Source organism: Oculina patagonica, chromosome 2 (genome assembly GCF_052425735.1).
Source record: "Oculina patagonica isolate OP01 chromosome 2, crgOcupat, whole genome shotgun sequence".
Taxonomy (NCBI): Eukaryota; Metazoa; Cnidaria; class Anthozoa; order Scleractinia; family Oculinidae; genus Oculina; species Oculina patagonica.
The window spans coordinates 21834049-21860348 of NC_135759.1; the positions used below are offsets into that span (position 1 = coordinate 21834049).

The window sequence follows — 26300 nt, forward strand, 5'->3', positions numbered from 1 at the left end:
ACAGCGCGGTTCTCAGTCACGCGGTTTAGTTAAGACTCTCTCTCTATTTAATAGATTGGAGTTATAATTTTGAAAGGGGAGCTTTTAGAGTTTTGTTCAATTTTGTAGTGAAATAAAATGAGATCCATCTATAAGTAAATGCCTGTTTCCCCCACCCCACGCACGATCAAAAGAAAACGGCTTTAGAAGTAGACAAAAAAGGGGTATCCCTTCGCTTAGTGTAAAATTGGCTTAGTCTCACTTTTAATTCGCATAAAAATGAGACAAAGATGAATGACAATATTTGAAAAAGTTGCCAAAGGTAAACAAGACCTTTGATGTCGCCTTTGACAGAAATTTGACGCGCGTCAAAGTCAGTAACAGATTTGACGCATAGCAAAGGTAGCTTTGACGCGAGTCAAAGTCACATTTCACTGTACCTTTTTCACGCCTTTGATAAACGTCAAAGGCGTACAATCGTTGATTAAAATCAAAGAGGCCTTTGCCTTTGGCAAAGTTTTGGCAGACGTCCTTTACCATCTTTGACCCAGGTCAAAGATATTGGCCAAAGCTAACCTGCGAACAGGCTCCCGAGTGGGGTTTCCGCGAGCCACTAGCTTCGCTCGCGGAAACCCCACTCGGGAGCCTGTTCGCAGGCTAGGCCAAAGCTAACTTTTCGTACTGCTACAGACTTTGCAAATGGGAACACCAGTCAGACCAGTAATAACACTTAGATTTTGTTCAGGAAGCTTGATAATAAGGTTGTTAATTTGGAAATGACTTCAGTGTTGATTTGTAGTGTCATGAGTGGGTGTTTAAGTCATCAAAAACGATATGGACATAATGATTGCACAAATTTAATAAAACTCTTAATTAACATTTATTGGGAAAGTATTTTAAAAACTGTCGAAGGTCGTTCCGCTTTTGTAGTTGGTTGAAAAAGCTTTCCGTCGAAAATTATGTTTACGCGAGTCTAGCTTTTACGAACCTAATCATGGCGACTTTTTGCCACCAAATAGCCACCAACAAGACACATTTACGCCCGCGAACACCAACCGTCTATTGTTAAATTAGATTCTCACCGTTTATCTTGGTATTCTTGTGAAAGGTTCCATCTTCTTGTGTAGCATATGATGACTTCACTAAAATGAAAAGTGATAACAAAAGCACAGCAACAAAATTCATCTTAAGCGCCTGTTCCGACAATCAAACTGGGGAGAATGGTAAAAGTAGAAGAAAATGGCGTGTCAGTCCGCTTATCTTCAACTCTTAGCAGGGAAATCTGCTACAGACAGCGTTGAAAACGGGAACACGAGTAACAACACTTAGAGTTTGTTCAGCTGGGAAGAAAAATTTCTGATAAATGAGTTATTAGTTGGAATGCAATTAGTGAGTGTTAAGCCAAGAAAATTAACATGCGTATGAAAATGATTGCACGGACCAATTAGTCCACTTAAAACAAGTCTTAAATTATTCAATCAAACTCTTAACCAAAGATTTACTTATCAGGAAAACATTTGAAACGATCGAAGGTCATTCAGCTTCTATAGTTGATTAAAAACATCTTCCGTCGAATTTTTTTTCACGAGTCTGTTTTTATGAAGCTAAATCTTGGAGTATATATTTTTTATCACCAGCTATCCACCAATTCGCCACCAATAATACAGTAGGTACTTATGATTTAATGAGAAGAACTTAATGCGCGATAAACAACGGCGCTGTTCAGTCAAGCGTTTTAGTTTAGTAGTGGGGACTTAGTAAGGATTCTCTCTAAGATTCGAGTTATAACTTCGAAAGGGGATCTTCTGGAGTTTTAGCCAGCAATTTGTTGTAATTTTAACTACGATTGCCAATCCACAGATCTCTCCATGTTGAATTGAGCGCGAGTCAGAAGTGTTTTCGATGGATTATTTAACTGTATATACTGAGTTAGTAATGGAAAATATCAATACTGACTTGTGGACGATTTTGTTCCTTTAAGTGCATTACCGGCTCAAGCCGAACTTCTACTCCATTTAGATGCAAGTATGGTAAGCTTTCAAATAATTTTTTCTTTACTTTCCAACCCAAATGCAAACTTCCGAATTCTTTCCGGGAAAAATGAAGACAATCTCAAAAGCATTTTTTTACTTTTCATCGCTTTTTAAAACGTCCGTTATTCCGTTTTGTTGAGGTCAAATTCTCACTGAACAGAGTCCAGATGCTACTTTGGGTTTGGTGCTGTACTTTGACTACAACACTCTCACTTCATAAGCTCTTGTCTGTTTCCGCTTTGCGTTATTGTTTATGTTTATTTCGTCTCAAGTACATAAAAAGGGGACACGAGTAACAATACGTAGATTTGTTTAGCAGTGAGCGAATCTGACCATGAGCGTTTTGATCTTCGATCACGTGAAAATTACGCAAAGCAACTGAACGGTGTAGAGTTCATAGGGTCAAATGTTTTTTTAGTTGTCCGCTGACCAGGTAATTGTTTTCCATTGGTTCGCGGGCTTCAAGTCCTGCTTTTTTTCTATCTGCGGTCGGTAAATTCAGATTTAAATAAAGGGCAAAGTCGGGGAGCTCGCGCTTTTAGGCTTGGCTTAATCTATTTAATATCAAAATGCGGCCCATCTTGTGCATCAATTTTTTTTTTTGGATTTTTCCTTGCGACAACTTTTTTCGGACATTTTCCCTTGCGTGCATATTTATTTTTGTCCCCCTCCCCTTCACTTTTCTAATGGTCCGTCTCTTACGTTATAATTTCCTGTAAAAAAATAAAAAGACTTAATAAATTAATTCAACTCAGCAAAATACTCAGGAACCTCGCCACGAAACTCTCACGTGCAAATGTTGAGGTGTGATTTTTTGTGCATTTCATTTGCATTTATTGTTTGGTTCCTCGTGGTCGGAACAGTTTGACTTCTTCGACGGAAGAAATTAAAAATTATTAAAAATGGAGGACAACGCCATGAAAGTCATAAGCCTAAAGGGAAATGTTTAGTATTTTGTGCATGAAGACCTGATATGGACCGACAAGTCACCGCCACAACGCCTGCAAATAAGGTGAGAGCAGTTAATTGTAAGACATTACGAAAAAGAAATGAGTAAGCTACTATGTATTAGCCGTGAGAGAAAACAAATCCTAAATTAGTGCTATCAACTTAAAATAATGTGAAAAGATGAGGGGATTAGTTTATTAGTAAATGGGAAATTTTTTTCAAGAAACACTTTCATAGCAGATTACTCATGTTACATTTGTTTGGATTTACGACTCGAAACGACGTTGTTCCTTTGGTTTAGCCGACAGTTAAACCTCTCCTAGTAACGTAGAACCGACTATGAATTAAAGAAGTTAAAAATTACAGCTTGCTAAGTATATTGAAAGTTCTGGTAAGATTACTAAACGAATATCGCTTTTCTGAGAAACATTTGATGCAATGAGTCGGCGGGCGTTTCACGTCGACAACATCCCTACACAAAAGCAGTCTAAAGCGTTAATTTATTGATGAGCAGTACAATTGCTTTGTACGCTTTAAAGCAGTTCTCTGTAACACAGCGATATGATATTACAAAATTCTTATTTGTATCTTGACGTTTTAGTTGTGCAGAGAGGTCAGTCAGCAGTCAGTACGGGAATAGTTGTTCCATGGGGGATGTTATAGTAGGCCCCTCTACTAACTTTGGTGGTATTTACTCATGCCAGCGTTGCTTTTCTCCTTTTAAGGTGAAGTACCTTCAAAGAAACACCTTGTAAAAGCTTCACGAAAAGAAGTGACCCATAAAGACGTTCACAAGGTAAGTCTCCCGATGGCATAATAAAAATAGGTCCACAGTATGTACTTGTGACTACTGCATATGTGCATGAGTTATTAAGATGTCGCGTGATGTCCAAGCCATCAAAATATCAATTCATATTTTATTCCCTGCTAAAAGTTCAGAACATGTTGCACAACAATTAAGTCCATCAGCGGTGTATGGAAAAGCTAGCACCAGATTGTCGTTCTATTTATGATATTTGCTCATTCCTTTGTTCATCACTTTTAGGGGAACCCCTACTAAAGAACTTTGATAAGACAAGGCAAGAAGAATCTCCAAGTAAAGAGCTATGGAGGTAAGCTAAAGAAAAACGAACAACAAACCTCGTGACAAATATATCAATAGATCAATGGCTTTACAATATTGCAACAGACGAATTGAATTATAATGAAGATGATGATGGTGATGATGATGGATTTTCCAAGATTCTGTTTATATTCAAAATACTGTCCCAGTTTATCCATAAGAGATAAATAGCACTTTCATCGCGAGACAAACCTTAACAAGAAATCGTGTTTTAGGCTTTTATTGAACTTTTCAAAATACCTGGACTGCATTAAATTAGATTATACTTGCTAATTCCGGCCTTTTGCGTTTCAGTTAGAGGTGAACTACCGCTAGAGGAACATTCTGATATGGAAGTCCGCAACAAAGAAATGATTGAAGGTAAGATTTAAAATTCCTGATGATCAGAAAAAGTAGGTCCGCAATGTCTGCATGTGTTAAGAGTTACCATGACAATGTATTGAAGTATTGTATGAAGAAAATAAGATGTTAATCTTTGGAGAATAAAAAACATAAAATGGGAACGATGTCGACCACCCTTGGAATTCAGTTCTACACGCTCTGTAGAAAAATTGACCGTATTATAATACTAGTATAACTTAGAAATTATTGAAGCCAAAATAACAAATCTTTGCAAATTTTCCTTACGTTTTTCGAGGAACATTTCAATTTTTTGTTTTGTGCGTCTTGGTGTTTCTATGACAACCAAGTTTTGACGAACCGCTCCACCTAAATTTGTATAGTAGGCTGATTTGAAGGACTGATTTAAATTGCGGTTTCTTAAAACCTTTTCCAGTATCTGTATAGTTTTAGAAACCTTATTTGTTCAATTTTTCTCAATCTATATCGACTGATGTCTTAAATTTTTTGTAAAATCTTGCAATGCAAGATGACGGATCCAAGCTGGCAGATTTTAGAATCGATGACGTCATTATAATAACCACCATTAATTTTTTAATCAATTTTTATTTGAACAAAACGACATCACGACAAGAGGGCGGACCTTGATTTTATTTTTATGATGCGAAACGTATGCGGCTTCGTGCATACCGGAACCATATGCTTTCCCCTTCAACTCTTTATATCACAACGCTTACGTGTCCTTTGCGTAACTTAACTAGTACAATTTACTGAACCCGGTGGTTTCCACTGTGAAGTCTAAAATATATTTTTTATATTTTCAAAACGTTCTCGACTCATTTCGAAATTTATTTTTGCGAGAGGGATTGTTAACTTTAAGAAAAGTGGACTATTTTGCGAGATTTACAATACCTTATGTTCTTCGTAGATATACACGGGCCCACTTTAATAAAGCACAGGCATTAATTCTCTATGAAAAATCCGTCAAAACCGGCAATTTGGGAGGGTTAGTCCTTTTTTACTATTATATTTTTTACGAATTGTTTTCGTGAACGAATCAAATTTAAACAAACTCTTTGAATCACAGTACGGACACTTTATAAAGTTAAAAACAATTTTCTCCAAAACTACGTTTTAAACGCCAGTTCATAATTTTTAAGACATGTGTATACCACGTGATTTGACCTAACATCTTTCAGTGGTATGATAGAAATGTAAACAAAACGGAAAAATGATCTCTGCAAATAGCTGAAATTTTTATCAAATGTGTTCATATTTTGGTGAATTCCCATAAGTTTTTTTAAGGGTCGAAATTTCATACAGGAGATCAATGTTTTTTTCTTGCGCCTTGGTTCATTCTTGTAAAAATCGTGAACACGCGAATGAGTGATAACACATTTTAAGGAATTTTTAAGGAAATTTAATTATCGTCGTAATTCGCCAATAAGGCTACTATTTCGGGTGGTACGTTAATGAAGCCCTCATTTTTTGTCTAAATTAGCGGTGCAGCTGTAATCGTTTTTATTTGAAATTTTATTAAATTTGGGGCTCCGGTACTTCATATGTTACTTACTTCTTTCAAATCACGTTATCTTTCCAAGGAATCGTTCGGTCCTTTATCAGAACATACATTCATTGTACACGCGATTGTGAAAAATAAATAATTCTCCAGAGTACAAAAGACTTACGAACGTACATCATCACTTGGAGTGATGGGGTCACAAAATAAATCAAGCTAAATAGATCTACATTCTCGGCTACTGTCGTAAGTTATGCGTCAAATAAAACTTTTTTCTATAATTATTGAAAAATCGAAATGTAGCATTTTTATAACTGCTTCAGACAGACTTATTACTTTAGTCTGCTTAGTTACCCTGGAATTCCCAAGAGTGACTCTCAATCCTCCAATCCTCCTCATCTGTGAACCCTGAGGCTGATCAACATCGAATTTCTTCTTACAAAATCAATACACTGTCTAGCAGAAGGGTTGGGAGAAAACAATCATCGATGTACCAGCACATACTCAGAGCTGGCATTTGAAAAAGTAATTATTTATTTTCACGATATACGATGAGCGTCGACGAGTCACGTTGTGTTATTTATTTCTGGATAAGTTTTATACGAAATGTCTCTATCAAAAAAAATATTGAATGATTGCTACAATTAATTTATATATCTTTAAATTGGTGAAAGTTGCTACAGAGATACATAAATGAATGCCAAGTTTGTTTTTGTAAACATTGTCAATTAAGTGTGAGAGAAGTTTTACTTCGGCTGTAACCGAGAAAGCGAACAGTTTAAACCAAAACACAACTGAACGAATTGTTTTAAATTATTATTGCAGTATAGCCACAACAGAGCACTATCGCAGATAGTCTTGTAAATAAAAAATCTTTATTTGAAACTTTTTGTATTTTTAAGCCATACATTTTTTCTTTTTCAGTGTCGTCAAAAACGCTTGCCGAATGGTGTCGTTTACAATCCAAGAGAGCGAAAGACAACTGAAGAAACCAAGTGTACAAGACAAGATAGTCAGAGATTATTTGTAAAGGTAATTTTTCGATCATTAACTTCACAACACGGTGAAACAAAATTTAATACGAGCCAAAATTCAGTTGTCAAAATTAAACAACGACAAAACAAAAAAGATGGAGAAGCCGTTCTGAAAATACTGCACTTCATTTTTCATTTTCAATGTTTAAAAATAAAGTCAACGGTTTAAGAAGAACTTTTTTCCATGTTGTGGCGGTTTAATTGATAGAAATTACGCATTAATTTTTTTAAGTTATTATGAGCTTCACCAAATTGTCAACAAATTCGTGCAAAATTCTCGTAGTAAATAAATAGCTTACTTTACGCAAATTTTTCAATGTGATCACAAAGTAAATTATTGCCGCCATAAGATAATGTTATGGAACATGTAATCAAAACGTGTAAGCACACGTGTTTATTACATGTCCATTCACTTATTTTATAACGGCAGTGATTTGCTCTCTGATTGCTTTTCGTTTTCGTTTAACGACAGTCATTGACTCAAAACTCGACGTAGTTAGCCAAGCCTGTAATTGAATCGACTGAGTTATCAAATTAAATACTTGATAAGTAGCGAGGCTTTTCCTAAATACTCGAGCTCGCTGTAGCCAGAATTGTGATAAAATTTTGTTCTTGAGTTACCAAATTATCTATTTATCAATGTACAGCGATCACTTGACTTAACATTTTAGCTTTTCAAGTAGCAGTTTTCTTTTAAATGTTTTTTTTTTTTTCAAGTTTTGTCTTAGCTTAATCCAGAATTTGATATTGCTGTGAAATCGTGTATTCAAGTGTTGTAAATAAGTTATTTGCTGTTGACTCTAATATAATTTACTTGTGAATAAGATAATAAAACAAAGCAGTCAATAAAATGTTTTCAACTTTAATTGTCTCTTTCACTTTATTGAATATTAAACAAGTAATTAAAAAATTGCGCTTTTAAAAGGGGCCTGGTAACTAGAAGAAATGTAGGCTATCTCTTTTTATATATTTTGACTATGTAGGGTTGCCAAAAAGAAAAAAAAATTCTGCGAGTTTAAACAGAGTCTAGTCAGAAATCAAACACATACTTGGACTTTTGATGGGACAAATCCGCTTGCACAGTGCAAGATTTTTCCCGCCAAAAGACTTAGTATATTTTTGACTCAAAAACAGACACCATTCAAGTACGCAGACTTTTTTTTCCAAGGAAAATTTTCCCGCCAAAAGACTTAGTTTTTTCCCCGCTATTTTAGTCCCTTTTAAAAGCGCAATGTTTTTTAACGAAGAGAAATTTCCCGCCAAAAGACTTAGTTTTTTCAACCTCTTTTCTCGAGAACACTGTTCACGCCAAAACGTCATTTGTAAAAGTACAGCATTTATAACGAACAATTTCCTTCTGAAGGTTTCTTATTACAATCAACTCGGTTTTGCTTTGCCTTGCTTTGCTTTTGGTGGCTCCACTGAACTTTCTTGTTGTCTTCAAACCTGGAAGGAAAGTTAAAAAATAAATCAGTTTATTGTAAACACTACTCTTTCTGCAGGCACGGTTTTGAGAAATGATGGTTGTTAAGGAACGAAAATAAAAAAACAACACAAATCTGGAGAACGTGTCTTCTTGAACTCAAAATGGCTTGAATGAAGACGAATTTTTTGTTTGAAAATTTTGTAAATTTTTGTTGATTACTCGAATATCGAGCATTACAAGAAATGTTCTTTGGAGTTGGTTTCCTACTTCATTAACAAGTAAACAATTTTCTCCGTAAATTACTGCCCTATAGTAACAAAAGGCATGAATCAGATTGGCGACTGAGTATCACCCAAGGTTAACACTTTTCTAACAGCAAGCAAGTGGAATATTTTATTCGTAGTATTTCATATTTTTTTTTGTATTATATGCAAAACAATATTTATTAAGAATTCGTCTACATCTTTAAAACCATTTTATATTCATAAGAATCCCTAAAATAGCGCCACCTCGCACTTCGTTTCATTCAGCAAATTTTCTTAGTGAATTGTCAACAAATTAGTGTAAAACAATTCTTACAGATCGTGTTGAGATCATTAAAATCTCTCAAAATCGGCAAACCAAGTTGTGGCTGTTGATAGAAATCACCGATAAGATTTAAGTTTATTCTGATCTTCCTAATTGTCAACAAATGCGTGTAAAATTGTAAACCGATTTTGTTCAAGAAGATCACTTAGTGAGGCTAGCTAGTTACAAATTAGAAACGTGAAAACTGGCACAAACAACTGAATTCAACAAAAGCTCAGTTAACCTACGATTAACCTCATGCCTATTACAGTTTAATCTCATTTGGTTTCAAAACTTCGCCAATCCATGAAGTTGCCATAGAAACAATACAGACATTCGTTAATTTTGAACTAGGCGAATTTTTCTCCCAAATCTAGTCAGAAACTCTGGGCGCTTTACATCGAATCAAAAATTCCGGGAAATTTCAGTTCGCCCGACTGGAAAATTCCCGAAGAAAAAGGAACTGCTCAAAAGGTAGTCCCGTTTCCCGCTTGGAACGTCACTAATAGTTTCAGGCCTATGGCAATCAAATTTTGCAAAGCCACTCCCTCTATGGAACTGCTTCTTAAACACGCTAATCTTTCTATAAAAATTCGCAAGTAATTTGATTTGAATTTGGAAGGTGTACACTTTTTTGAAATTTTCATATTTTAATGAGGTTTCCGGCACTCTTGATGCTCTTTCGCACGAAAAATAATTTTAAATTATTTGCTATGCTTTCTTAAGAATTTTTTGATTTCAGTCGCCCGCCCGAAATGTTTTATATTTCTCTTATTGCTGTTTTTTTTACAGCGTTAATTTATCTTATGCGCCAATTGAACAATACAAATGCTAATAAACAATCAATTAACAACCAACATGAACAGCCGAGTGCTTCAGAGGAGATTGGGAACTAGTAGTTTCAATGGAGTTTTTCTCAAAATCTACATGTAAAAATAAAAACAAAGCAGAATGCGCGAGTCACTAACATTCAAACACAAAACAGAGTGCGCGAGCCACTAACGTAATAATCAAATGACGAAAAGAGTGCACGAGCCACAAATGTAACAATCAAACACGCCAACGTTAGAATCAAACACAAAACACAGTGCGCGAGCAACTAACGTAACAATCAAACACAAAACAGACTGCGCGAGTCACTAACGTAACAATTGAACACGGTGTGAGTCACTAACGTAACAATCAAACACAAAACACAGTGCGCGAGCAACCGACGTAACAATCAAACACAAAACCGACTGCGCGAGTCACTAACGTAACAATTGAACACGGTGTGAGTCACTATCGTAACAATCAAACACAAAACAGAGTGCGAGCCACTAACGTAATAATCAAACACAAAACAGAGTGGGCATGTCACTAAGGTAACAATCAAACACAAAACAGAGTGGGCATGTCACTAAGGTAACAATCAAACACAAAACAGAGTGCGTGAGCCACTAACGTAATAATCAAACACAAAACAGATTGCGTGAGTCACTAACTTAACAATCAAACACAAAAAAGAGTGCGCGAGTCACTAACGTAACAATCAACTACAAAACAGAGTGCGCGCGTCACTAAAGTAACAATCAAACACAAAACACAGTGTGAGTCACTAACGTAATAATCGAACACAAAACACAGTGCGCGAGCCACTAACGTAATAATCAAACACAAAATAGAGTGCGCGAGTCACTAACGTAGCAATGAAACACAAAACAAAGTGCGCGAGTCACTAACGTAACAATCAAACACAAAACAGAGTGCGCGAGCCACTAACGTAATAATCACACACAAAAAAGAGTGCGCGAGCCACAAACGTAATAATCAAACACAAAAAAGAGTGCGCGAGTCACTAACGTAATAAACAAACACAAAACAGAGTTCGCGAGCCACTAACGTAATAATCAAACACAAAACAGAGTGCGCGAGTCACTAACGTAATAATCAAACACAAAACAGAGTGCGCGAGCCACTAACGTAATAATCAAATACAAAAAAGAGTGCGCGAGCCACTAAAGACAGCGAAATACGAGATACAAAAACCCTCAACTTGTCGCGCAACATTGTTGCATTTCCAGTTGAACGAGTTGTTTCCCGTATTTCTACCGCGCGCTCAACTTGTCTCGCAACAAATTTCGGTGTTGCAAGTTGAAAAAAATTGGTGCAAAAAGTAGAACTCCGTTTTACTTTGTACAACATGTTGCTGCAATTTGCAGCACTGAAATTTGTTGCGAGACAAGTTGAGCGTGCGGTGAAATACGGGCAACAACTCGTTCAACTTGCAATGCAACAATGTTTCGCGATGAATGTTTCCCGCCTTAACATAACAATCAAACACAAAACAGAGTGCGCGAGCCACTAACGTAATAATCAAGCACAAAACAGAGTGCGCGAGCCACTAACGTAATAATCAAGCACAAAACAGAGTGCGCGAGCCACTAACGTAATAATTAAGCACAAAACACAGTGCGCGAGCCACTAACGTAAAAATCAAAACAGAGTGCTTGAGTCACTAATGTAATAATCAAAGACAAAACAGAGTGTGCGAGTCACTAACGTAATAATAAAACACAAGTACAGACTAGTACTGTGCAAGTTGCCATAGTTAGAATCAAACACAAAGCAAATAACGTAATAATCAAACACAAAACAGAGTGGGCGAGTCACTAACATAAGAATCAAACACAAAAAAGAGTGCGCCAGCCAATAACGTAATAATAAAACACAAAAAATAGTGCACGAGCCACTTATGTACTAATCGGACACAAAACAGAGTGTGCGAGTCACTAACGTTACAATCAAACACAAAACACAGTGCGCGAGTCACTAACGTAACAATCAAACACAAAACAGAGTGGGCATGTCACTAAGGTAACAATCAAACACAAAACAGAGTGCGCGAGCCACTAACGTACCAATCAAACATAAAACAGAGTGTGCGGGTCACAAACGTAATAATCAAACTAAAAACACGATACGAGAGTCATAAGGGAAACAATCAAACACAAAACAGAGTGCGCGAGTCACTAACGTAACAATCAAACACGAAACAGAGTACGCGAGCTACTAACGTAATAATCAAACACGAAATAGATTGCGCGAGTCACTAACATAACAATCAAACACAAAACAGAGTGCGCGAGTCACTCACGTAACAATCAAACATAAAACACAGTGCGCGAGTTACTAACGTAATAATCAAAGACAAAACAGAGTGCGCAAGTGCTAACGTAATAATAAAAGGCAAAACAGAGTGCGCGAGTCACTCACGTAACAATCAAACACAAAACAGAGTGCAGGAGTCACTAACGTAATAATCAAACACAAAACACGGTGCGCGAGTCACTAACATAACAATCAAACACAAAACAGAGTGCACGAGCCACTTATGTACTAATCAAACACAAAACAGAGTGCGCTAGCCACTAACGTAACAATCAAACACAAAACACAGTGCGCGAGTCACTAACGTAACAATGAAACACGAAACAGAGTGCGCGAGTCACTAACGTAACAATGAAACACAAAACAGAGTGCGCGAGTCTCTAACGTAACAATCAAAAACAGTGTGAGTCACTAACGTAACAATCAAACACAAAACAGAGTGCGAGCCACTAACGTAATAATCAAACACAAAACAGAGTGGGCATGTCACTAAGGTAACAATCAAACACAAAACAGAGTGCGCAAGCCACTAACGTAATAATCAAACACAAAACAGAGTGTGCGAGCCACTAACGTAATAATCAAACACAAAACAGAGTGCGTGAGTCACTAACATAATAATCAATCACAAAACAGAGTGCGTGAGTCACTAACGTAATAATCAAACATAAAACAGAGTGTGCAAGTCACTAACTTATCAATCAAACATAAAACAGAGTAAGCGATCACTAACGTAATAATCAAACATAAAACAGAGTGCGCGAGTCACTAACGTAACAATCAAACATAAAACAGAGTGCGCGAGTCACTAACGTAACAATCAAACATAAAAAAAAGTGCGCGAGTCGCTAACGTAACAATCAAACATAAAACAGAGTGCGCGAGTCGCTAACGTAACAATCAAACATAAAACAGAGTGCGCGAGTCGCTAACGTAACAATCAAACATAAAACAGAGTGCGCGAGTCGCTAACGTAACAATCAAACATAAAACAGAGTGCGCGAGTCGCTAACGTAACAATCAAACATAAAACAGAGTGCGCGAGTCACTAACGTAACAATCAAACACAAAACACAGTGCGGGAGTCACTAACGTGACAATCAAACACAAAACACAGTGCGCGAGTCACTAACGTACCAATCAAAGACAAAACAGAGTGCGCGAGTCACTAACGTAACAATCAAACACAAAACACAGTGTGAGTCACTAACGGAACAATCAAACACAAAACAGAGTGCGCGAGCCACTAACGTAATAATCAAACACAAAACAGAGTGCGCGTGTCACTAACGTAAAAATCAAACACAAAATAGAGTGCGCGAGCCACTAACGTACTAATCAAACACAAAACAGAGTGCGTGAGCCACTAACGTAATAATCAAACACAAAACAGAGTGCGCGTGTCACTAACGTAACAATCAAACACAAAATAGAGTGCGCGAGCCACTAACGTAATAATCAAACACAAACAGAGTGCGCGTGTCACTAACGTAACAATCAAACCCAAAACAGAGTGCGCGAGTCACTAACGTAGCAATCAAACACAAAACAGAGAGTGCGCGGTCACTAACGTAATAATCAAACATAAAACAGAGTGCGGGAGCCACTTACGTAACAATCAACACAAAACATAGTGCACGAGTCACTAACGTAACAATCAAACACAAAACAAAGTGCGCGAGTCACCAGCGTAATAATCAAACATAAAACAGAGTGCGCGAGTCACTAACGTAATAATCAAACATAAAACAGAGTACGCGAGTCACTTACGTAACAATCAAACAAAAAACAGAGTGCACGAGCTACTCACGCCCTACCAGTCGCCCTACCATAATGTTATTGCTGTAAAATTTGAATTCTTAAGTGGCTAAGAAATGGTGATGATGATGATGATGATGATGATAATAATGATGATGATGATGAAACATTATGATTAAACTTATGACTAAGTACTTTCGCTCATACATGAAATGTGCCGCGAACATCTAGAGGAAGATTTCAGCAAATTTTTGTCCGGACAGCAAATTGTAGTTAATTTTAGGCGATTCTTTTTAAACAGCCCCCCGCGGGCTGCAGAATCGAACTTGAGTCATTCTACCCGACTATTAGTCTGAAATGTCAGCCGTCCTCTCGGAACCTCGTGAAACACCCGGCCTTTAATAGCATCAATGCACTAGTAGAACAGTTATTTTTAACAAAACAAGACAATTTCGACTTTTCGAAGTTTTGTTTACGAAAGTGCATGCTTGTTAAGCATTATTGTAAAGCGCCTAGAGCAGGCCTGGATAGGCGCTTTAGAAATATATATTTATTATTATATTATTTATTATGTTCCTTTAACTAGATAGACAAGACTATTGTATGTCAACACCGGGAGGGATTTTTCGTTCTCATATTCATTTGGAATGAAAACAACAATCGTCTTCTCTGGTTTATTCTCCGAAATTTGAAAGGGTGACTAGAAAAGTTTTGATTAGACCACGGTTACAGTGAAAACAAAACTGGGAAATCGATCGATCAAATGACGACGAAAATTAATAGATCAATGCCTTTTTGACGAAAATTGTATTTTCAAAGCCGCACCTCTAGACTTAACTAATCACAGTATTACAAAACATTATTCACTGTTGGCCAGATTTCTTTCCTAGTCTAGATCTCTTAAAATCAACCCAACAAAAACAGAATTAACGCGCCTCCGACTCCAATATTTTGACATCGAGGTTATTTGAAAGTTAATTATTGGATTTCTAATTAATCTGCGCACGTACGTTATATGCTTTAGACTTAAATTCAGAAACTGGACTCTTCATGACTATAGATACATAGGATCATCATCATCATTGTTCCTTTTCACCCCCTTGGGAGCATAGGGCGTCCACCAGTTTCCTCCAGCGCACACGGTTCTTTGCTAGTGCTTTAGCTCTTTCCCAGGAGTAGCCTACTCCTTCCAACTCCTGCAGTATGGATCGCTTCCAATTGTACATAGGATATGTATTGCAAATTACTGAAAAAACTACGAATTGGTCAAGTCGTGCTACAACATCAAAAGCCAATTTAAACTTTTCACTAGCAAACAGTGACGAATCAAAGACCATTTAATCAATTTAATTGAAAAAGAGGTTGGCCGACCCAACGGACGTACACCCCGTGACAAGTTTGAATAGTTGGATCTCCCAGATTAATTTGGAGCATGAAACCTAGTGTCGCTGGGTAACGTAATCACACATGTAAACAGACCATCGACACGGGTATAAATGTTGCTGAAAAATTACACTCACCTATTGATGAGATGCTAAGAGGTTCTTTTCCAATTCCTCTTTAGGGCTTGATCCATGTTTAATGAAATTGTCCAGACACCTTTGAAAAAACAAAATAAATCAATGATCTCTTGCCCGTTGTTAGAGATGACAGAATTCAATTTGTCAAATTCAGAAAATGGACAGTGCAACGATTTTGTGCCGGGTTAGCTAAGTCATAGATCTAACAGCCTTATGGAGCCCAGGCTCAGGCATTGAATTGCTGGCTTGCTAGGAGGGTGGGTATAGTCAAGTTTTGGGTCGATTTCACCAGACTTTGCCAGTCAGAGCAAAGTCATGGTATTTAACTCATGATTGTCATGTTTTCGCAACTGGCTGCAGCCCTGCGGCAGCTTGGCTGTCATCTAGGGTGAATAGGCACTCCACCTAGCCCCCTGGTATAGCCAGGGAGCAGGAGGGCATTTTGCGGGCGCATGCGTGCAACCGCTGTACAAAGACCGCGTGATCTTGGGAATAAAAATGGCGCGGAAGATTCAAACTTTGTTTTTTGTACTGTTTATCGTCACATAATTTAATATAGACGTAAATTTCGCTAAAAAAAAGTGTTTTGTGTGTTGCAAGGCTCTTATAAAGCAGATTTTCTGGCCTGCTTCGGGATCGTTGTTGAAAATAATGGGAAAATATGTGGGACAGATAGGAAAGCCTTCATCGACAGAAATCAAACAGGCCGTAAAAAGAGGAAAACATTTATTCGTGTGCTGGAGTGTGATATATTAAGATCAAAACTTCATATCAAATCAATTGCTGTAATACAAGCAGAGTGCGAGCAATATTATAGCTTGTCGGGAGATTTTTTGCCTAAAGGGACGGCCACCAAAGAAAAGGGTTTTCCCTGAGGGGAAAGACATGTTTGGGTGTTCTGCACATGATAATGCAGCTCATTGATGACTCTAAAGCAAGGCCAACTTGCCCTCGACTGGCAAACAGGGTTTCCTGGACACATTTAGGCGACACAGAATCACATTTAGGCGACACAGAAGTAAAACAGTCGTTATAACAGAACGAACATCAATCTTAAAGAAACAAACGTTGAAATGAAAATTTGAAAATAACATTGTTTATAGTTAAAAATTATTTCTTAAGACATTTTATGCAGCAGTTATTAGAACGTTTCTGAAAAATATATATATCGCTTGTTTGTTTCATGCTATTTTTTGACTGGTGATCAAGGCTAGATTTTGTTAAAGGAGCCAAAGATGTACTAATTAACATAGTAAAGTGTAAACAAATAGTCTACCAGCAAAGAATTACCATAACACTTTAAAATTAAGACCGATCTCAGTAATTCTTTTCTTGTTCAACGGAATAATTGTGGTACATCGAAATGTGAAGTTATTTTGACCAATGCTTAAGTTTAAGGAAATAATCACAAACGATAGTTTCTCTGTTACAATAAACCAGCGAGAACGTACGTTTAAGAAAGCTAAAAATTACCACAATAGACCATTTTTTAACGCTACATTCGCAGCATTAGACGATAGTTCAAGTACTTCAGGCTCCATCTATCATCGGTAGACGCTGGAGATCAAGGTTAGATTTTGAGATTTTTGCATCGTGAGAACGATGAAATTGCAGTTTTATGAAAAATCTCAACAAAATCATGACCACTCGCTCAAACCCGGGATACTTGATTATAACATCGTATAGTTAAAACTGCTGTTTTATATTTTAGTACTAAGTAGCCGTAGCGCTTTGTCCGTTTAGATCTCCCAGCTATTAAAAACATGGGCAAGGTATTACGGTTCTCGACATTCGGTCGCCATTTTGTCCACGCGCAATGTTTAATACACATAGCCAAAGTCGATCAGATAAACGGCACGCCGACACCAAAGTATGCTGGTTGTTGTCAGAAGATAAAGCAAGGACTCTTAGTATCGTATACAGCAAATAAAACTTAAAACACCTTTTATTTTGAGCTAAAAATTAGGCCATAAATTGTGAAAAATATGTAAACAATCGATAGCAGAACTTTTCTGTCGTGCGCACTAGCCCATATCGACGCATGCGCACGCAAAATGCCCTCCTGCTTAGCCAGGGGCCCTCAGTGGAAGGAAGGGTGGCTGTAAGTGAATTTCAGGCCTTTCTGCCAGCCTGCTGGGCACCTTTTGTTGAAACAAGACATATCTATTTTACTTAAATTTAAGTACTCACCAACTGCCAAGATGTAGAGAAGATCTTTTTCAAGCTTCTGTGAGTTGTTGAATAGTCAGTTAAAGCGTCCAGAAGCTGTTGAAGAAAGCAAATGGATAAATAACTACATTATTGGTGGTGATTGGAGATCGTGGCAAAGTGAAGAATTAAATTCAGGAAAATGACTGGATCATTGCAGCAGATCTAGAGCGAGGGCTGAAATCCTTATAATCCAAAAGTGAGAGTACATATGATTGCTGTATCCAATGATTGCGATACATTCGTAAGTGCTCTTAGTTGGACAAAGTTCGTTTTTTTAATCTTCTGTCTGTTCTGTCAGTTTTTATTTCTTCAATTACGTATTTGGTTTTGACATGAAGTAGCTTGTTATTAATAAAGAAATATTTCGTCTGAGTAATAAGACATGTAGCACAAAACTTGGAAAAAGTCCATAATTATGCAGAAAATTCCACAGCTACTTATTCAATGTAAATGTGCATTGTTGTATACTCGCTCTTCAAGAATGTATTTCGTTTAAACTAACCCCCCAAAAATTTAAATTTCCTGGTTTTAAGAAGAACAGTGTATTCAAAGGACAAATAAAATACAAAATTCTAGGCACATAACGAAGAAGGGAATTGTCCACATGCTGGTAAATAAAATTAACCGTCGATGTCGAGCTTTGGAAGAGTTCGAACGTAAACGCTATTCAATTTCTTTACCTACCTCAAGCTTGTATTTCCCAGGCAAAGCGAAAACCATGTCTTGTTCTTCCATGGCTTATGAATAGCTCTGAAATGTTCTTACTTTGCGTCCAGCAAAAAACACTCTTCCTGTCTATAATTTAGACGACTCTTGCAGCAAAACGTGGTTACGAAGGAAATGTTTCACACGTGCAGTAAAGCTTGAATAAATTTATTTTACACAATGCTTGATCAGCGTTTTACGATTGGTCAGATGCAAATTATAAAAAGCACGCGAACCTGCATGTTTGAATTACAAAATAGTTTGAACTGAAACCTTGCTTTTTGTTTTTCTTGCTAAAATAATTTTGCTTTTTAGATTGGGCTTACCGTGGGACAGTATGCAGGCCGGAGATGCTGAACCCTTATTTTGGTTCATTTGCAAAAATACTAAAAATATTAACAGAAAAATCAGTAAAAAGACAAAGATCCAATTTTAAACGGCAGCCGGGTACGCCAGGTAGACGGAAAAATTATTCTGAATGTTTCATACGCTTTTGTATAACTTTCAAGTGGGGCACAAACAAGGTAAATTGGCTCCCCCAAAATACTTAAATTTTGCTGAACTAGAGTGGATAAACAAAATAGTTCCGAAGAAAAAGGATACAGTGCATTGACATCTTCGGGCAGCGCCACGAAATTAATTAAATAACTATTGTTTCCTTTAAGCAAGCAAGCAAGGTTTGTTAACAACATTTCAATGTACGTTTCAGTATTGTCTATTTTTTATATGCCTCTTTATTCGGCTTGAAAGGCATGTCATTTTTGGGGGGCAATAAGGTCTTCCCTCGCCCCAGGTCTGAAGGTGCCTTTCAACCTAAATCTTGGCCTCTTTGTAATTGTTTCCTGCTTTGATGTTTACCAAGATTCATAACCAGTTCCCTCTAGTAACTATGGAGAAACCAAAGGTTGGAACTGAAAATTAGTTTAAGTTAACGAAGGAACTGGCAACAAAATATAAATTACGAATTCTTTCATATAGGGGTCACCATACTTAGGGCGCATTCTTTTGGGACCATTCTGGCAATTTTCATTCCAGTTTATGAATAGCAGAATACACGAAATATAAATTCCCAAAAGGACGCATAATTTGAAAACAGAATACTGGTGGCGGAGGTGACCTGAGATCTATTGTGTCTGAGCACGCGCGAGTTGCGAATGACTTGGGGTGACCGGCCGCGTTAGCTTTCCCGCCAAAACAAAACCAAAAAGAATGCACATTCTGCCTATTCCTAGTAAACCGTATTCCATTCATTTCGTTCATTCTGCTATCGGGAGCAGAATGAATCTGAAAACGGAATAGGTCCCAAAAGAACGTGGCTACCGTCGATTCCGAATATTCCTATTCCGGAATAGTTCCAAAAGAATGCGCCCTAATTATCTAGGAAAAACATTGTTTTGGTAGCTCTTTTGTCAATCAGCACTTCTTATTTTCTCTGGTTTATATCACACGAGAATACGTGAATAAACAAAAGATGAATTTTAAGGTCAGTTCAGAGAAAACAAGAAAGAAAGAAAATGGCAACTTGCTTTTCACGAGAAGTACTTTTTTACTTGTACTAGTGACCATGGAGGAGGGTTATGGACGCAGGTTAAACTATTCAGTCGGCTCAAGGCCTTCCTCCCTTTCATCCATGCGCCCTCCTCTTTCATTTAAGAGCCTATCAGGCTCTTCTTAAACAAAGCAACAAACTTATTAAAAATTCTTAGATAAGAATATCTGATCTATGGCCGGGCTCGCGGTTGACAACAAAATCAAAAAAACAAAACGTTCCTATTAGATGACAACCTTCACAACAACACTTGACGGAGAACAGCAGAGATCAAGGAAACCACAACCCGAAGGTTAGAAGAATAGAACATTATGTTTGTTTCTTCATCTTAAAACTGGATTAATTCGGCTTCTTAACTGATGATTTAATACCGTAAAATTCCGGTTATAAGCCCATCATCCTGGAAACAAAAAAATACATCCGGTTATAAGCCCCCCCCCGGATATAAGCCCCCCTCTACCGGATGACAGTACTAAACAGGGCTAAATGTTGCTTTTTGTGCGTTTTTAACTTAAAAAACGTATTTTCATCAACACTCCCGAGGCTCGTTTCGAAACGTTTTTTTTTCTTCCACTTATAAGCCCTCCCGAATATAAGCCCCTCCGTTTATAAGCCCACCCAAAACCCCTTACGAAGTTGTATAAGCCCAGGGCTTATAACCGGAATTCTACGGTATTCTTTTATCTGTATGTGATTTTCAGGCTGTGACTGTTACATACAAGTCATGTTTATATTGAATTGTGACACTTTTGTTCGTGTACACAGGAAAGCCTGGCGCCATGTTTTTCTCCTTGGCGCTGTTTATTTACCTGACTGCCATATTCACACCACGTGTCAGAGGGAACCAAGAAATTGTTAGACAAGCGATCAGTAAAACAGCAGAGACAGCAGAGCTTGGGAAAGTGATTAATCTTGGAAAGACTAACTTACTAGGGGACTTTAAGGAACGCGAGGCAAGCATTTTTGAGTCTTTCCCTTCAGAATGCTTCAAAAAGGAAAAGCTTAACTCTTCTAGAAGCCACTTTGAATACTATTCAAGCACTAAGGCTTTTTTCACAAAATTGGCTATCCAAGCAGGGTTAGACGCCTCGTTGCAGTCAGCGTATTCGCTGCGTGTCACGCTCAATAGTGCTACACAGAGTATAAGTTCAAAGGAATCGAAGGTGAGTGGAATATCCTTAATTGTTGAGGCCTTAACAGAAAAGATCCATCTAGAAAAAGACTGTTTAAACGACGAAACCTTCAAGTTTAGGAAAAACTTTATGAAAGACTTAGAAAGGTTGCCGATGCAAATTGATGAGCCCTGGCTGCAGAATTCCTGGAGGACATATCATGATTTCTTGGAGAAATATGGTTCCCACGTTGTTATTTCCGTTATGCGAGGAGCGAGAATGAAACAGATGTCATTTGCGCAGAGCACTAAATCTTATAGCGAAAGAGAATTCCAGGTGAAAAGCTGCGTCTCGCTCGCAGGACCCATAGCCGTTGGAAAGGTTGGTGTCTCTGCATGTGCAAATGTGAGTAAAAGTGAAATATCGAGAGCAAGCGAGATGAGCACGAGTAATAAACTGCTCATTAGAGGAGGAAACATGGCTACTCGTAACAAGCTGTTAAGTGAGAGGTCGAAGGAACTGATTGAACAACTTATGAATGAAGCCAGCGACGCACACTCGTCTGTCCAACACACCTTTAGAGCCGTCTGGAAAGTTTTACAAAGCCGTTTCCCATCAGGATCACCCAACTACGTCAGAGGTATAAACCTGCAATACTACTACCTTGGCTTCTTAAACTATGGTTGTCGCTACATAGAAAGCGGAGGAGTTAAAATACAGAAGTTCGACTACACTAGAGGTTCGGACCAAATGTACCCAGAATACGAGTGTACTCTCGCCAAAGAGGGTTGCCATAGCGACGATGATTGTCGTTACAAACCCATTTGGTGTTCCTGTCGGGGGTTAACGTGTGTTCACTACAAGTCCGTGGAACAAGATACAGGTGAAGCCAAGCAAACTGCATACGCAAACATTAATGATGACTGGGGATGGCATGGATGCGACTGGAAAGTCTATGGGTGTTATTGTGCTTGTTATAACAAAAACCGCGATTGGCGGAAAGTTGTATGGTCTCTGCCCAGCCGAGATACCGCAGGACGTGAAGCAACTAACCTGGATCTCATGGACGTCGAGGCAAAAGATCCGATTCAGAGAGGACCGAAAGGAACAGAAGAACGACATTAGTCGTCGATGTATCAGTGGTAGTAAATGAAAGTAATCTTACGCATAGTATATTTCAAGTAATCGCTGAGATGCTCTAGCTATCAGTTTAAACTACTTATGGTCAGTAAAGAGAAGATTAAGGGCTAGACTTAAAGAATTAACTGGCTAAGTTTGATGGAATGTATATCTGTTAAACTAGTTTTCCTTTGCCAAATTAAAAATGTATCGACGCAAGAGTTGTTTGAGTGATTCACTTTTATTTAGGAATTAGGGAGAAGGTGTATGGTTAGCCTCTGAGTGATCACTAGGCATGAATAGATTGTGCTAGTAAATTCAGGAAAAGTTGCTTCACAATATGTCCAAAAGTTGCTCTAAAGTTGCTCAAATATAAAAAAGTTGCCACCAAAATTTAGAACAGTTGCTCTCTAGAGTCGTTTTGTTTTAGAGAAATACTCACAACATGTTTGTTTGTTTGTTGCCATTAAAACATTTTCATTAAATATTCTTACAGTCATTAAAAGAGGCCAAAAATCCATTGTTATATGAGAAATATAAATACTTTGTTGTAATCAATATACTCTTTAAACTCAACATAACCTCAATAATAGATAAAAAATAAAAAAGAATAAAAATAAGATAAAAAAAAAGGTAAAAAAGATAAAAATCCTTCGAAATGAAACGACCTTTTATGCTTTGGATCAGTTTTATGCCAATTTGTTGCTCAAAAGTTGCCAAGAAAGGCAAAAGATGCCCTAGGTTGCTGGTACTACAGAAAGTTGCTCAAAACGCTAAAAGTTGCTCAGAAGTTGCCGAGCACAATCTATTTATGCCTAGTGATCACAGGTGGGGTAGGGGGAAGGGGGACTCGCAGGCTAGTGTATGGTAGGAAGAAAGTTAGTCCGACAATAGGCGTGAAGTGATCCCTCTAAGACGTAGTCTCCCTTGACGGTCTTAGAATAAACGGCGTTAATATCCAGTTTCGCTTAGTAGTCAAAAGTACAAATAACGCGCGCAACGAGTACAAACACATGTTGTCTGTAGTCTTCTTATTCTTCCATACTATGCATGAGTGCAAAATTAAACAGGATTGAACAGCCCGGCACAGTTATCAGATTTGATAACCACGGCCAAAACAAACCATTAGCCAATCAACCCCCAGGTTTGAGCTCATGTGACATGTTATCATGGCAACAGTTCTCATTTTAATATGGCGGCCATTTCAAGAAAGCTTGTTTATAGATACGGCTCTCAGTTAAATGCGACTCAAATTATACACTAAATTAAAGATAAAAAAGTCTAGACTTGAATTTCCCCTTGGCCGCACGCATTTACGTTTAAATTCTTGTCGAAAATAACAGACAAAGCAGGGGCGTAGCCAGCTTTTAAAGAATTGTAGGCCTGGTCGATCGCTAGGTTTTTTTTTTTTTTATTTGGGGGGGGGGGGGGGGTCCGCCGGGGAGGTTTTTGAGATAAAGACCATATACTTTCTCCTTCCGACTTTTTGGTGATTCTGCGTGTATTTTGACAGCTTATAGTTCTAACATGACATGACAAGGAATATTAATTGCACCTAATTTCGCTCGTTCGTAAATAAACGCTCTTTTCTTCAACAGCACATGGAGTTGTGCGTTTGCCAACCACATGGCTAACCCAGAAGGTTTCACAGTTTGCACTTTCTAGATGAGCCTTGATCTCATCAGGAAAGGGGAGTTGCGAGACATATCATGCTAAGATATGTTAAAAATTGCTCTCTATTTCATTTTAAAAGTGCATCACCTTGAAGTTTTTCTACTGTACATTTAAAAAATACGAGTAAGTTGAAAAATTTGTAGGCCCGGGCCTACGGGCCTATAGGCTAGCTACGCCCCTGCAAAGCATATTTAGATTAGATCATCGAACGCGCGCGGTCTTAGATCTTAGGTCTTAGGTTTCCGGACATCCGGAGTTTATTAGCTTTTATTGTATTCCCCTTGCTTGTAAAATAGTATTTCTCCAAATTTGTTGAGACTTTTGAATTTGTCCAAGTGTACTGGTACACCAATATAACCGTGAATGTCTTTATTTGAAGCAATTTCATCACCAACGCTGCTAATATTTATTAACTAAGACAAGAACGAAACCGATACAAAGGTAGAGAAATAAAAGATGCGTTGTTTATTGAGTTCATACTCAGAACTTCTTCGTCTCAGTGCCTTCGGCGGTCAGTTGCTTCGATGATCTGTTGAATAAAGAAATATTTGGGTTAATAAGCGTGACAAGATGAAAGAGAAAAATATACCGTCTACCGCAGTCACGCGCTTCAAATTTACATAACAATTGTTCGGAGCCGATATGTTGAAGATTGAAAAGTAGATGTGTATTACTCGCTCTGAAAGCGTGTTGCGCGAAGAATAAGTTGAATAGATCTGTTACTCGTTCTGTAAGCGGATTGCACGAAGGATATATGTTGAGCAGATGTGTATTACTCGTTCTGAAAGCGTGCATAACAAACAAAATAAAGCCCGCTCATTACAAATTCAAAGACTTTGTGACAACGTGCCGCGATAACAATTGCTCATAATACTTCGCTGATTTCACTGTCTACCACTAAACGATTGTAGACGGTACCACTACGCCCTCTAAACATAAGCAGTAAAGAAACAAACGAACGATTTTCTAGATCTGTATGCAAAATGAAAGAGATAAATATACCGTCTACCGCAGTAAAGCAGTTCATGATATTACATAACAATTGTTCGAAGGATATGTCCAAGATTGGAAAGTAGATGTGTAGTACTCGTTCTGAAAGCGTGTTGCGCGATGGTTAAGTCGAATAAACAGATAAATGTGTATTACTCGTTCTGTAAGCGGGTTGCGCGAAGGATAGGGCGAACTAAAAGCGTGTTTAACAAACAAAATAAAGCCCGCTCAAATTCCATTGCGCATACAGCGGCCATACTCTAAACACTCATAAATTCACTCATACTTCGCTGATTTCACTGTCAACCACAAAAGGACTACGGACGGTAGCACTAAGCCCTCCAAACATAAGCAGTAAAGAAACAAACGAACGATTTTCTGTATGTGAAAATCCATTATTTAGCCATTCTATAGAACGTACACTAGAAACACAAACAATTAAACATGGCGGTCAGTAGAGGAATCAGAGAGCAAATCACAAAACCATAGTGCCCTCGTACAATTCTTTGTGCCCTCGGATGAGCAAGCGATAAATCGAAAGAAAAATAACTGAAGAACACAGCATTTTTTCTACGTGTTCCACAAAAATGCGCAACTGACTTAAAATTGACGGCAAAGAATATAAACATACCTGGAATGAACTGCCATCCTCGAGCGATCTCTTCAAATCGTCAAACAAATACCCGCACAACTCACCACCGACGCTCGCCATTTTATGCACTTTTGAAGTTCATCTTTCTCTCAAGGTCATCGCGTAGAACTATGAGTAGAACACACGAACACAACCGAAAAATAGACGAACAAACGAGATATCCTCCGAAATCTCACCGAGTTGCGAAATGGCGCCATGTTGTGACGTCACGAGGTTATCAAATCTGATAACTGTGCGGGACTGTTGAAAAGTTCTACATATATATAGATTTAGGCAAGCCTAAAATCGGAGCCCCCCATTTATTTAATTTTCCCTGGAGCTTACAATGTTTTCATTCTGATGAATAAGCGGCCAAAGTACTAATGTTGACGGTGGTTTAGAGGTGCAAGACAAATTTAAATCGCTCACAATTAAACTGTATGTCTACGGTACGACAAAAATAATAATCTTAAAGCACAGCAAATGTCATTACTCATGACACGAAAAATTACTTAACAGTACAGTAAATTATCTGCTCTCTAGCAATAGAAAATAGTTTCGCAATCCTGTAATAGTTTGCAGCATTTTAGTAGACCCCACAATATCCCCGGTCTATTACATTGATATAGGATATATTCGTCTTTTATCCCTGAGCCTGTCGGATTAGCTCAATCAAGAAGGTGCGCGGGATGCCGTGAGTTCAAATCCCAAAGGGGCCAGGTTTTTTTCTTTTTTTTTTCCTTTTTTAAGCCTCAGCACAAAAATGGTTTGTTTATTATATCGCTCCGTAGGTATGCATTGCAGAATAAAAGCAGTTACATGTTAGCAGTAAAGAAATAACATATCAGAACATATAGACTGATTCGGGTAAAAATGTACTTGTGCTGTTACATCTGAAGAGCTTTTCATTTTC

General features: G+C 37.9%; 3 protein-coding genes and 3 long non-coding RNA genes across 8 annotated transcripts in view; 3 read left to right on the plus strand and 3 right to left on the minus strand.

Moving 5' to 3' along the window:
- Nucleotides 1-1324, minus strand: part of LOC144643536 (uncharacterized) — a 37115-nt gene extending 35791 nt beyond the window's left edge. For all 3 annotated transcript variants that reach the window (XM_078502829.1, XM_078502831.1, XM_078502828.1), the window contains exon 1: nucleotides 1062-1324. In XM_078502829.1, coding sequence (XP_078358955.1) covers nucleotides 1062-1164 — 103 coding nt within the window. In that variant the 5' untranslated portion in view covers nucleotides 1165-1324. The remainder of the gene's footprint in view (nucleotides 1-1061) is intronic.
- The window catches only part of LOC144643528 (DELTA-thalatoxin-Avl2a-like), a 188423-nt gene that overhangs the window by 55315 nt on the left and 106808 nt on the right, over nucleotides 1-26300 (plus strand). The gene's annotated exons all lie outside the window — the stretch shown is intronic.
- LOC144642423 (uncharacterized) lies at nucleotides 2902-4443 on the plus strand. The gene is made up of 4 exons (XR_013568729.1): nucleotides 2902-3024; nucleotides 3686-3756; nucleotides 4006-4072; nucleotides 4378-4443. It is a non-coding gene; the product is annotated as an uncharacterized LOC144642423 (long non-coding RNA).
- LOC144643585 (uncharacterized) lies at nucleotides 7837-19028 on the minus strand. The gene is made up of 3 exons (XR_013568925.1): nucleotides 17587-19028; nucleotides 15397-15475; nucleotides 7837-8421 (listed from the first exon to the last, which is right to left on the minus strand). It is a non-coding gene; the product is annotated as an uncharacterized LOC144643585 (long non-coding RNA).
- Nucleotides 19028-22302, plus strand: LOC144643527 (DELTA-alicitoxin-Pse2b-like). The gene is made up of 2 exons (XM_078502814.1): nucleotides 19028-20153; nucleotides 20627-22302. Exons 1-2 carry the CDS (start codon nucleotides 20090-20092, stop codon nucleotides 22096-22098), a joined length of 1536 nt encoding a protein of 511 aa, XP_078358940.1. The 5' UTR covers nucleotides 19028-20089; the 3' UTR covers nucleotides 22099-22302.
- Nucleotides 24149-25672, minus strand: LOC144641853 (uncharacterized). The gene is made up of 2 exons (XR_013568641.1): nucleotides 25388-25672; nucleotides 24149-24295 (listed from the first exon to the last, which is right to left on the minus strand). It is a non-coding gene; the product is annotated as an uncharacterized LOC144641853 (long non-coding RNA).

What these genes read in the sequence shown, in the direction of transcription:
- LOC144643527 (XM_078502814.1), top strand. Translation starts at nt 20,090, where the DNA reads ATGACAACCTTCACAACAACACTTGACGGAGAACAGCAGAGATCAAGG. An exon ending in AAGGAAACCACAACCCGAAG is followed by an intron (nt 20,154 to 20,626) that starts GTTAGAAGAATA and finishes TCGTGTACACAG; the next exon opens with GAAAGCCTGGCGCCATGTTT.